General features: G+C 42.4%; 1 protein-coding gene across 1 annotated transcript in view; it reads left to right on the plus strand.

The window, feature by feature from the left end:
* The window catches only part of UBE2H (ubiquitin conjugating enzyme E2 H), a 46601-nt gene extending 40896 nt beyond the window's left edge, over nt 1-5705 (plus strand). Inside the window, exons 5-7 of the mRNA XM_066592158.1 lie at nt 695-747; nt 2457-2585; nt 4339-5705. Coding sequence (XP_066448255.1) covers nt 695-747; nt 2457-2585; nt 4339-4463 — 307 coding nt within the window. The 3' untranslated portion in view covers nt 4464-5705. The remainder of the gene's footprint in view (nt 1-694; nt 748-2456; nt 2586-4338) is intronic.
* The last annotated feature ends 7261 nt before the right edge of the window (nt 5706-12966 follow it).

Raw genomic sequence — 12966 nt, forward strand, 5'->3', positions numbered from 1 at the left:
GATGGGGAATCCTCCCCATAAACTTCTGTCATCTCATCAAACGTTTTCCTTGGTGTGCGGCCTTTCAAGTAAAGGAACCTGATGACTGCTCTATATTCCACTGGGTCAATTATCAGACCTCGCACCACTTCAGCACCTGTAAAAGAAAGACTTATCAGTTCAGAGTTGCAAATTGGCAGGTAACCTATAGAGACTTATATCATTACACATGTGCAGTTCCAGCATCCTGCGGTAAATAGAAGTGGGTCAGGGGAAATCTATAATGAACGTCCCTTGTATAACGATAGCTGTAGCAAAAATGGCATGTCTTTGCATGTAGTCGGCCACTCAAGCTGCTTTTGACTGTGTATACGTACTGTACATCTATTGCATCGGAGTTTCCGGCATGTAATACTACAAGCAGCCATTGCAGGGGAATGTTGTTGGCCATAAAATTACCCAGCAATGACTTTTAAAGCTGGACTTCTTTTGGGGTATTCTGGGTGTTAACATTTATCCTTTCCTTGGATAGACAATAAATGTCAGCTTATTCAGTAGTAGAATATCCACAACAGTTCAGTGCATTATGCAGAATGCCTTCCCAACAATAAAGGCGAGTTCTCTGCTGCCCAGTTTGCAGTGGTCAGTGCACCTCTAATGCTCTGTAGTAGGATCTGCTGAGTTCTTGATAATTTAAAGCTTTGTGTTTCCACAGATCAGGTACAGTGTGTCTAGATGTAATCAATCAGACCTGGACAGCCCTGTACGGTGAGCTTTTTTTTGTGCAACCAGTTGTACTAGATGGCGCAATACTTTCTGCTTTAGGGTGGTGTCACACAGCTAGTTGTGTAAAATTACTGTATGTTTGGGTAAATTCACACATGTTTTTAGGCTCAGTTCAGCATTTCCGTCAGTTCTGCTTAGTTTTTAAAGGAGAGAAAATGAAATAAAGTGGTCTGTTTTTTTTCGCCATTGCTTTTAATGGGTAAAAAAAAATTTAAAAAAATGAATGCTTCAGTTTTTTTTCTTAAATAAAAACGCAGTTTGCGCCAGAAAAAAAAAACTGAGCCTTCAGTTTTTTTTAAAACCCATTTAAGTAAATGAGGAAAAAACATCAATTTCACCAAAAAAAAATCAGAGACAAACCCTGAACTGAACCTAAATTCATACGTTGTGGAAATGATGCAGATTTTTCGTGGCAAGGTCTGCAGTATCTCCGCAAAAGAAACAGTCAAAATCCACACCATCAGTGCAGATGTTGGTTCAAAATCAGCTGCATATCCAGCTGATTTCAGCATATATGCAGCTCTCACCTCCCAATTATTCACGCTGTCTTCACAGCCCTTTACCTTGTACATGGTGGCCTCTAGTGAACGTGGCACTACTGGTCAGGTGATATGGAAGTTTTGTTTTTTTTCTTAGTTTGGGGGGAGGGGGTGTATTTCCTTACTTGTCTTTGCTGTTTGTGGTTTTGTGTTTCTTGTGTTTTTGTTTTTTTTTCTTCCTTGTTCATTTAGTCTGTTGCTTTGGTATCTCTTTTCCAAACTCGGTTGGTGCTATGGTCAGCCTTTTTCTTTACTTATAATATAGTTTTTGAAAAAGCCAGCCAGAGAGTAGAACTAAACTTTCAAAACTTTTGACAGGTCATAGTGGCATGTAAGAAGTTTTGATCGGTGGGGGCTCCAAATACTTCTACCATTTCATTTTAGCGATCAGCGAGGGGGCATCAGCAGATGAACCTCTACCGATGAAAACTTCTGACAATGTCATGTGAAGTGTGTTCACACAGCTTTATTGCATATTTTTGTTCGTAAAAAAACGCACAAAAGGCCATTGATTTTTTTGTGTAAGTATGCAGGGAATATACTGCAGATTTACGCATGCCCATTCACTTCTGAGGGCTATTGCAGTGCATAATATGTACCAAGATTGGATATACTGTTTCTTTCCATGTGACAGAAATCAGCGGACCCTATTCGCTGTGTAATACGGAGCATCTTTACGTTCATGTGAATGGGTCCTTAGTTTAGTTGCCCTTTAACCCTAGGTGCACACTAGCCTTAACTGCAAGTTACCGGTCTGTGCTATCTGATATACAGACCCACCACAATCCTAAATCGGCATGTCCTATTTCTCATCAGTGAAACTGACAGGAACAGGACAGGAGTTTCTTTTCTCAAGGACTATGGGTCCATGTGAAAAAAAATGTACATGTGTATAGCCTCATGGGCTATAATAGTAGTGTGCTGTCCGTGGTATTACATGGATAGCACATGTCCCCAAAATACACTAGTGTACACCTAGCCTTGGTTGTCCTCTGATGTCTTTGAAGAGTGCCCAGACCCACTGCTCAGGAGGAATCTCCAACCAAATGATTGAGACAGCACAAGTGGATTACTTTTAGGAAAACTGAACTTTAAATGTATCAGGATGTCTTAAATTCCTTTTTTTTTATTCCCCTTTTATTTTTTATGCAGATCTTACCAATATATTTGAGTCCTTTTTGCCCCAGCTGCTGGCCTACCCCAACCCAATAGATCCACTTAATGGAGACGCTGCAGCTATGTACCTGCATCGACCTGAGGAGTACAAACAGAAAATTAAAGGTTTGTTTGCATTTACAAGTAGTGCATCTTTAAGATCCTACCACCACAACCATAAGGGTCTCTGTGGGCATATTGGCACCACAACTGCCAACAGTTACTTTAGTAATTAGCGGAGACTACACAGTTCTGCTGACTGGCATCAGGACCTAGTGCAGTGGTGCTTGGAACTGAAGATCACCCAGCCCTGGCAAGCAACGAGTGGTTAGTAAATGGAGCGGTCTTGATTCTAAATTTATTTTACGGTCTGGGATCTGAATGAATTTCGGGTTTTGGTAATGCATTTAAGGGAGACTGTCTCCTTATTGCGCATGCTGTAACAGCCACACACCTGTTTCAGAAATGCAAGGATTCCAGTAGCATCTGCTTCTGGCGTGTTTATCTGTTTTTTGCATAGCCATGTTCTAACACACAGACATTGTCTAAAGCGGGGCTCACACAAGTGTATCTCGAAGGTTGCAAGATATACGCACGTAACCAGTACACAATGACACTGCATACTGCCTGCATGCCGCCCGTTACCATGTATTATCTTAACGGGTATACGAGCGTAATAAGCACCGAAATAGGATGTTTTGCAGAATATGTGCTCAAGAAAAATTGGGTCATTTGTGTAAGCGGCAACATGGCCACCTATAGGACATTGGTACAACTTATTATGTACAAAACCTGTCCTTGCAATACGCTATGACCGTACGCTTCTGTGAGAGCCCTAGGACGCAGGACAGAAGTATAATGAAGTGTGTTATTTCTAAATATACAAACACAGAAATCTAAAACAGTGTCCACACAATCTGCTATGCATGAGTATAGGTATTTGAAATCACAATAATCTGGATATATCATAAATGGTATATGACATACGTATACAGACACCATACACATAGTTTACCCTGTAAACTGCACCCCAATGTGCATTTTGTTCAAATTCTTCACAAGTTATCGTGGGTATGTTTATTCTTTTGATTAGTCTTATGTTTCTATGTATACTCAACCATGATGACTTGTTCTTACCTCTGGATGAAGCATTTGGGCCAAATGCGTGTTGGGGTGCGGTGTATGGTGATTGTCGGCAGTCGGCAACAAGGGATGTCACTTTGCACTTGATGTGTGCTCCCACACGGGAGAAATGGTGCAAAAAAAGGCTCATGTGATGTTGCATGGTAATACATAGGACTATTATTTTATGGTTTATAGGAGTAATAGACTAGAAAAAAGACTATCTGGTATCCATGTTCCTTATTTTAGAACAGTCCATGACATTCTTTGTTTTGAGGTCTTCATTGGGGAATAAGGTTTCGGTGTAGAGAATGCCAAGTTGGTGTAGTCTTCTGCCATGCGTTGGGAAAAAGGCATGCAAATAGGGGATGAAAAAAAGTACCTCAGCAATGCCATCTATTGAAGGGGGCATTGTCAATATCTGATCACTTATCAGGCCTTGCAACGTGACTAATGCTATAACCACCTTCCAATTGCTGGTGCTGTGGAGGTACTTTTCATTGACATTCGACATTTCGCTAGGGTGCGTTCACTTGCCGCAAGTTAGTTGCAGGAATTTGACTGAAAATCTATTCCATTCATCTGAATGGGTTTTTTCTGCAGCAAGCTTATGGTTTTCTTCCAGTCCCGTTCAGATGAATGTGGTAGATACAAACCTTTCTGTTACAAATCTGTGAATTCACCCTCATTTAATGTATGGACAGTGCAAGCAGGCTCCAAATTTCATGATTGATTGTTTTTTTTTGTTCCTTTTTAGAGTACATCCAGAAATATGCAACAGAAGAAGCGCTTAAAGAACAAGAAGAGCGCACAGGAGATAGCTCATCTGAAAGCTCAATGTCTGACTTCTCGGAAGATGAAGCCCAGGACATGGAGTTGTAGTAGATACAATCTGCTTTTCGGAAGCAAAAAAACAAATACAAAGACTTATTTCCTAACCCTGAGAAGCAGACTATAATATTCATATTTAAACAAAGCAATTTTTTTTATTACTAAACAAGGTTTTTATGAATAATAGCATTGATATATCATCACCCTTTAGGTCTTGATTTTCCTGATCATTTTGCAACCCAATGTGCATAGCGTATGCCCCTTTCCCCCACATTCCATTTTGGTAGCTGTGTGCATGAGTCCAGCAGTCCAACATTTGTACGCTACTTGAACTGAGGAAAAAGACCCTAATTATAGCAAAAAGCAACAAATAGCGATTCTGACTGCTGTGATACATAGTCTTCAAGTAGTAATGTCCTTTTTCATCAACGCCCTGCCAAGTGGATCATGCCTCGGACTCTGCTGGAATAGTACATTCTCAAAACCCATGTGGTGTACATTGAGGCAAATTGTGCACAAGGAAAAACACTTACAAACTTCCATGGAATGTGTGCTTTTGGGGGCACCAGTTGGTGTTGCCCTTACTCCTCCTTTTTTTTTTTTTGTCCTTTTTAAATACATCCAGATTTAGTTTAAAAACACAACAAAAAACTTAAGCCCCTCTAAATGGGTTTCATACATGCCTGTCCTCGGTTTTTAATTCCAGTTTTTCCTTTTTAATGTTGATTTATCACCCTCCTTCAAAGCGAAGAGGGCTGAGAATGACAAATGTTTAATTTGCTAATATGGTGAGGTGCTCCACCTTGAACGAATTTATTCATTTGGAGATGGGGTTTGGGGGTGTGCAGAACCAGTGGTGAAGTGACCCATTGCTATTGTTTCCCTTTAGAGAAAAGAGGGTGGTGAATTGTATGACTTAATTTACTTTCAAATATAGAGAACTTCAAATATGTGTCATATTATTCACATTTTTGTTTTTTTCCGCTCGCATTTTACAGGTGTGACCACTGGATTTTTGCAGTCACGTCCATTCAAGAGCAGCTACTCGTTTAATTAAAAGTAATTCCTCTGCAGTCTAGTATGCTTTTAAGGTCTACTATTCAGTTAATCCCACCAGAAATATATGCGCTCTTTCCCAATTACACTACACTTTTCTAATTGCAGTAGAATTAACCTCGAAATTTCTTTATTCGTTCTGGATATAACTTTTTTTGAGTTGTCCTTCCTCATTGTCACTTGGAATTACAAAGTATACTGTGGCTCCTATGAAAAATAAACTTTAGTGTTCTTAGACCCTCATGTACAATACCTTTTTGTGGAGCCTTTACCTTCAAAGCTCAGCCATTTGTGTTGCAGACCTGTCCTTTCTAATTCTTAAGATGTTGTCCTTGTCTGCACCACATCCAGCGGAGATGCAGCACAGTCTGTCACTTGACTTGCAAGCCTCCCTGCTTCACGTTACACTTCTCTCTGCCTGCTTGAAGTATTGCCAGTACTGCTGTGATTGTGGGGTTTATTATGGAAGAAAGGGATGCAGTAATTCAAGGCTCCTCACTCTCTGATCTCTGACCCATATTGAAATTGAGTGTATTGCCTGAAAGTAAATGCAACTATTAAAGCAGCATAAACATTTGTTTTAATTCTAGATTACAAACTTGAATAGAAGCACTGAGGTACATGTGCGAAGGCATTTGAGTGAATTACTGGTTGTACACAATGGCATTATAGAAAGTCTGCATAGCACTAGCCTACTTACTGATTTTTAATAGAGATGAGCGAGCGTACTCTGTTCGGGAGTTTTTGCGCTCGAGCACCGCTTTTTCCGAGTAACTGACTACTCGGACGAAAAGATTCGGGGAGGGGCGGCATGGTGGAGCGGGAGTAGCAGTGGGGAACAGAGGGGAGCTCTCTCTCCCCCACCACTCCCCTCTGCAACCCGCAGCGCACCCTGAATCTTTTCGTCCGAGTAGTCAGTTACTCGCAAAAAGTGGTGCTCGAGTGCAAAAACACCCGAACAGAGTACGCTCGCTCATCTCTAATTTTTAATTATTCGGTGAGGTATGTAATCTTGTGGACTGCAGCCATCACTCAATAATTAAAATCTGTAGTGCTATGGTGGGTGTATAGACTTCCCCCAAAGCTTGTCCACAGGACTAAACATGCTGCAGAGGTACAACTGATTTGAATACTGTGGGAAGATTAATGAAACTGAAAACCTGAAAAGAAACCTTTGTTGCCCATAGCAAAAAAAATCACAACTGTTTTTCTCTTTTTTTGCTCTGGAAAATTGGAAGCTGCCCTGTGACTCGTTGCTATGCACAAGAAAGACCATTTTTCTTTTATGGTATGTTCATATGTTGCGGATTTTGATGCAGATCCGCGGCAATCGAAGGGGTGAATTCTGATGCGGGTCTGCACCCACATACACATCGAAATCAACAGTAATGTTGTGACTATTGCAGATTTTCTGTTGTAAAAAAATCTGCTACATTTAGTTTCATTACATGTGAACGTATCCTTAGGCTGGGTTCACACGGGGTGGAATTGCCATAGAAATTCCGCTGCATTTTTAGGGCTCATTCACACGTCCATATATCGGCCCGGGTTTTCATGCTCGACCGATATACGGTGTCGCTTTCTGCAGGGGGAGGAGGTGGGTTGGGCACTAAGCTCCCACCCCCTCTCTGCTCCTTGCCACTGTTTGCAATGGGAGGAGTATAGGGGGAGCCAAGTTCCGCCCCATCCCTCCCATTGCAAATAGTGGCGAGGGGAGGAGAGGGGGTGGGAGCTCAGTGCACTGCTCCCGGCCCAACCCGCCCCCTCCCCTTGCGGAAAGGAACACCGTATATCGGTCGGGCATGAAAACCTGGCCGATATACGGACGTATGAATAAGCCATTAAACTGAGACTAAACAGCAACGTGGACGATGGAATTTGCAAAAATCTCCTTCACACACTGTCGACATTCCGCTGCGGACAAGCTGCGTGGAAACTGACATGTCAATTTTGGCGCCGGCTCTGCTGTGGACTCTCTATGCAGAATACAGACATTCCGTCCCATGTGAACCCAGCCTTATACGGTTGCTCTAAATATGCCACTTTATTCTTTTGAGCTAAACACTAATCCTATAGCTTTGTAGACCAAATTTATAGCCTATAATAATGCCTAGGCATGCTTGTAATGTATTCCAGCTGAATGCTATAGTATTCCCAATATACTATTAGCTGTATGCATCTTGTGAACAAAAGATCTCTTTAATTGCAACCGTGCTTTACATGTAGAAATGGTGTCTTTGGGTCTCAACCGAGCAGTTGTTTTGAGTATGATCCCCCTTTTTCTGACTGTGATACGGCTTGTTAGAGTTCAATGTCAAACAGGAAAGGTATTGTACACTTTAAATGGCTATGCTATTAGCTGGTCTGTCGAAATAACATGGTTCACTTCAAAGTGCAGAACAGTTGTTCACTTTTTAGGTGTTTCTGCTAAGTGCTACTGCCGTACAAGGCCAGAAATCTTATGCCTGCTAATTAATCTGTATTATACTTTCAGCAAAAACTGTTCGTTATAGAATATGCCAATTTTGCTTGTGTATAAATTCCTCATAATTGTCGAGATCTGAACACAAATGCAGGACTGATTAATGCTATTAGAAAATGTTACCAATTTGCCTGAAGCTGGTGATTTTGTTACTTATTTCATGTAACTCGCATATATAAAGTCCACATCGGAGTGCACCATGATCAACTTAAGCACCTTAGCTAAAAAAAAAACCCTAGCCATAGCCCACAATATATCGAACTCCATCTCCTTATAATGGCAATTCAGGTCACAAAAGATCAAAATTAAAACTGGACATGTGATTAAAAATTCATGCAGTATTATTGCCTTTGCCAGAATCTGATTTGCCAGTATTCACTCTAGAAGTTCTTGTCCTATGACTCTTCGTTTTGTGTTTTTGTTTTTTTTAAATTCCTATCTAATTGTAATTTTGGGGACCCGTGACTTTAATTGTCATTATAAAAAGATGGAGTTATAAATATTTTGTGTGATACGACTAGGCTGTATTTAGCTGAAACACGTAAGCCAGTCATGATGTGCTCTGGTTGTGGCCTTTATGGGCTTTACATGTAATTGTTATCAAATTCTAGCCACTTTGCATGAAGCTCCCCACTCCCCTGTGAACTTGTAGCCATTCTCTAGGCTTTCCTCCCTGCATGGGCAATAATGTATTGGAAATGTTGTCAGGTCTGATAATTACACTTTAATCAGAAACTCCGTGAGCTCCACATGTGTCCATGACGTGACATTGAAAGATTTTTCAGCCAGTGAAAGTAAACAATGAAGGTTCCTCTTGAATGACAGCAAGCAGAGATCTTGAACAGAGGCATTAATACAGAAGGTATACTAGAAAACTAGTACGTTCAGTATACAAGTAACACATAGAGTAAAAACCTGGGTATGCAGCCATATATATCTTATTAGACATCAGCATATGTCACTCGGAGGTGGACACTACTACATAACAGTCTCAATGCAAAAATCAAACCGAAAGGCAACCTGCACATTGAACATGGTGGATGATCTCCCTGCTGCATGTTATAGAGCAGGAGATGAGCAGGTTCGTATATTGTGTTTTGCTGAAGAAAGACTCCTTTTTTTTAAATTTATTTTAATGGGGTTTTTTTTGCTTAGGATTCCAGTGGGTGGTCCAATTAGCTATTGACCACTATCCCCATGCAGTCATATGTGGAAGGCTGTTGATCATGGAGTAGGACCTCCCCATGACTCCTAAGTAGAAGTGCAAATTAATAAAATACAAAACTAGATCTCCATTATCTCTGCTGCTCCTTCTCTAACATGCTATCTACAAGTAATGCTGCATGTATAACCTGCCTGTTCCCTTTAAAGGGAACCTATCATCACCTTTGAGCCCCATAAACTATGTAGTCCAGGCAGCTGTGTGTTATACTCAGTAGGCGCCCTGTTCCTGCACTGTGTCCCCATGATGTATACACACTGGTAGTGTGATTCTTCTCAGTCTGCTGTGTGCATGCACTCTCCCGTTCATTTCTATTGGAAGATGCACAAAGCGGACTGTAGCTGTGCACGGACTTTAGGGGACATAGTGCAGGAATAGGGCACCTGCTGAGGATAAAATACCACTTCCCTGCCCATGGGGCATAAAAGTCATGCCAGGTTCCCTTTAAAGAATACAGTATTCTAAATGTGCAAAAGACCCATTCAAAACCTATTGCAGTGGGTATAATGGAAAGTGTAAGCTTTGTACAACAGCTGGAGTGATTACCATCCAGGTAGAAAAAAAGAAATCCGAAGAGTAGATGCAATAGTCATGAACATATAGGCCACATGCCTTAAACCCTTTCTGCCCTTTCAGCATAAGCTGCCATGTGTACACAAGGGCAAAAATCGTGTTATCCCTTAATCGAAAGATAGAAAATTGGCAGAAAAAGACCACATGGTCCATCCATCTAGTCTGCCCTTACATTCTTAGCTTTTTTACATTTTTCTCTTAGGATAAATCTATGGCATGCTTCAATTCATTTATTGTTTTTCCAACCACGTCTGCTGGACGTTTGTGCCAAGAATCTACCAGTTTTTCAGTTCCAAAGAAAAAAAACTTTCCTGGCATTGCTTTTTGTTTTTTTTGTTTTTTTCTCCAACTAATCTTGGATTATGCCCTCTTGTTCTAGTTTTTTTTAGCTTCCTAATAAAAAAAACTCCCTTCCTGAACTTTATACCCGTTTTATAATATTTAAAGGTTTTGATTACGTTCCCCCTCTCCCTTCTTTCCTGCCGGCTATACAAATTAAGTTTTAAGGGCTCCCTCACACTGGCGAGCGCAATATCACTGAGAAAATCACAGCAATATGGCATATGTGCGCATGAGATATTTGAGCGTCAGCTATGCTTTTTCCTGAAAAATAATCCCGCATTGTTGTCGCTTGTGACTTTTCTCACGTGATAGACAATGAGTTTCTAGTGTTAAAAACGCATCTCACGAATATTGCAGGTTTGTGCGTTGTGATGCGATAGAACGGAGGCTTCATAGGGAAACCTGGGCGATAGATAGCGAAAGATAGGGCAAGCAGGAATTTCTAAATCTCGCACCATCACATTGAAAACAGTGGGTTTTATAATTCAGTGTTTTCACGCGCAAAGATTGCATGATTTTCTCGCCAGTGTGAGGACAGCCTGAGTCTTTCCTGATGTTTTTTTCCGTTCTTGAGGTCTTCTACCATTTTTGTTGCTTGTCTTTGGACTTTTTCTATTTTATTAATGTCTTTCTGTAGATAACGTCTCACCAGTGCTCTATACAGCAGGGCTTATACCTCTGTCTACGCAGCTGAGCAGTCTACTTGCTTTCTTTGCTGCTTGACAACACTGGGGACTTATTCTGAGGCAGTCAGAACTCCTAAATCAGGGGTGCACACATTTTTCTTGTCTGAGGGCCACATTGCCATACTGAACCACTTTCAAGGGCTGTAAGGGCATTCCTAAGTACTGTTTGACAGTGAGGGTGATCAATGAGTGGAACGGTTGCTGAGGGGGGTGCTGAGTTCTCCTTCAATGGAGGTCTAAAAACAGAGGCTGGTCAGACAATTGTCTGGGATTTAGTGAATTCTGCATTGAGCAGGGGGTTGGACCAGATGACACTGGAGGTTCCTTCCAAGTCTACCATTGTATATGCTATAATCAAAGCTTCTCTTCCAGGACTCTCACCTATTGGGAGAATGGGGGGTCTCCAACAGCACTTCAGGGAGGAGACAACGCATGTGCCTCTATTCCCTATAGATGTATGGTGAGGTAATGCCCTGGCCTTTCATAAGTCCTATAAACTATAATGGAGAGAGCTGCATGCATATACTCTGCCTTTACTTATACATATACTTATTTCTGGAGTGTGACCCAAGACCCTTCTCCTAACATATAGGGGACCCAGTAATTGGGTTACACAATGCACCCTAATTACGTAGCAGGGCTATAGGAACAGACATGTGCCACTCTTCTTCACCATGACATGGAAACTTCATGTAAGTAGCTATGCATAGATATTTCTGTGCAGATGATTGGGGCTGCACAGAATGGCATTGTGGGCTGCATGTCGTGGACCTCCACCCTAAATTCTTCTCTACTGAAGTCCTAGATAACAGAACAAGCCAATTTAATAGTCCTTCTGCGGATGTCTTTTCCCTAAGTGTATTATTTTACATTTGGAAACATTAAATTGCAGTTTCCATTGTGTTGACCATTTATCCAATAAGACTAAGGCCTCATGTCTACCGCTAAAATACATTTAAAATCTGCAGCTGTTCACCCGCACGCGTGATCTGTGCCTCATAGGGATACATTAGAAACCGACAGGTAGTTAAATACCTGTGGATGTCATTCTCTCCTGAGGCGTGGATTGCGTGTGCGGGAAAACACCCGCAACATGCTCCATTTTAGTGCGGGTCTCCCGCAGGCTTCTATGGAAGCCGCCCGGATCCGTGGCACACCCGCAGCTGAATTTCTGCTATCCAACGCGGGAGAGCAGGAGTTAAAAAAAAAAACTGCACGACACATGTGCGCGGCCCGCTGCCAGCGGGCCGAAGAAAGATGATCTGGCCGCGACGGAGGGCAGATCCGCAGTGTCTGGACAGGTAAGTAATTCTTCTTTTTAGGCCTCATGTCTGTGGGAAAGGAGGGACCCGCTGCGGGATTCTGGATGAAGAATCTGCGGCGGGCCTGATTTTCCCCGTGGACGTGAGGCCTAAATCTTTCTCCACGTTCAAGACACCACCAGGAGTATCTGTCCTATTGCAAATAAATCTCCTTAAGGCCCCCTCCAGACCGGCAGAAATTCTGCGGTGGGATTTCCCCCAGAATGTCCGCCCGTATACGCCTGCATAGGATTGCATTACAATATGCAATCCTATGCAGATGCCCGCGGTTTGCACGAAATCACACGCAGAAAACAAATCGTGGCATGCTCTATTTCTGTGCAGGGCTTGCAGAGAAATCTCACTCCCCGGGCTCCGGTCTGCGCATGTGTCGGCAGCCGCCACATGAAAGATCCAGAGCCGCGGGAGCAGGTAAGTACCGCGCTGCTCTCTGCAGAGGCTCGGGTCGGGTCCTCTTGCGAGAATTCTCGCAGCCGGATCCGACCCAGCCATCTGCAGGTGGTCTATGAACAAGAGAATAGGACCCAGAGCAGACTCTTGTGGTACCCACTTGTAACCGACCTTGACGTCTTTCCGCCCTCTGCCAGCCAACGCTCCCCTACTATCTCCATCTCAGTATCCGGTACCATCATAACCCCAGGCAGCACTCCCACTGTCTTGGGGTCACACTGGATTCTGTCCTCTCCTTTACCCTGCACATCCAATTTCTGGCCCGAACATGCCACTTACACCTCAGGAACATTGCAAAAATCTGACTGTTTCTCACCTCGGACATGCTAAAGACATTCGTCATCGCATCCGGACAATCCCTGACACGCAAAACTTTACACGTCTTAAAAACACACCCCTACAAAGAAGCATAGCAAATCTC

Source organism: Eleutherodactylus coqui, chromosome 2 (assembly GCF_035609145.1).
Source record: "Eleutherodactylus coqui strain aEleCoq1 chromosome 2, aEleCoq1.hap1, whole genome shotgun sequence".
NCBI classification, from domain to species: Eukaryota; Metazoa; Chordata; class Amphibia; order Anura; family Eleutherodactylidae; genus Eleutherodactylus; species Eleutherodactylus coqui.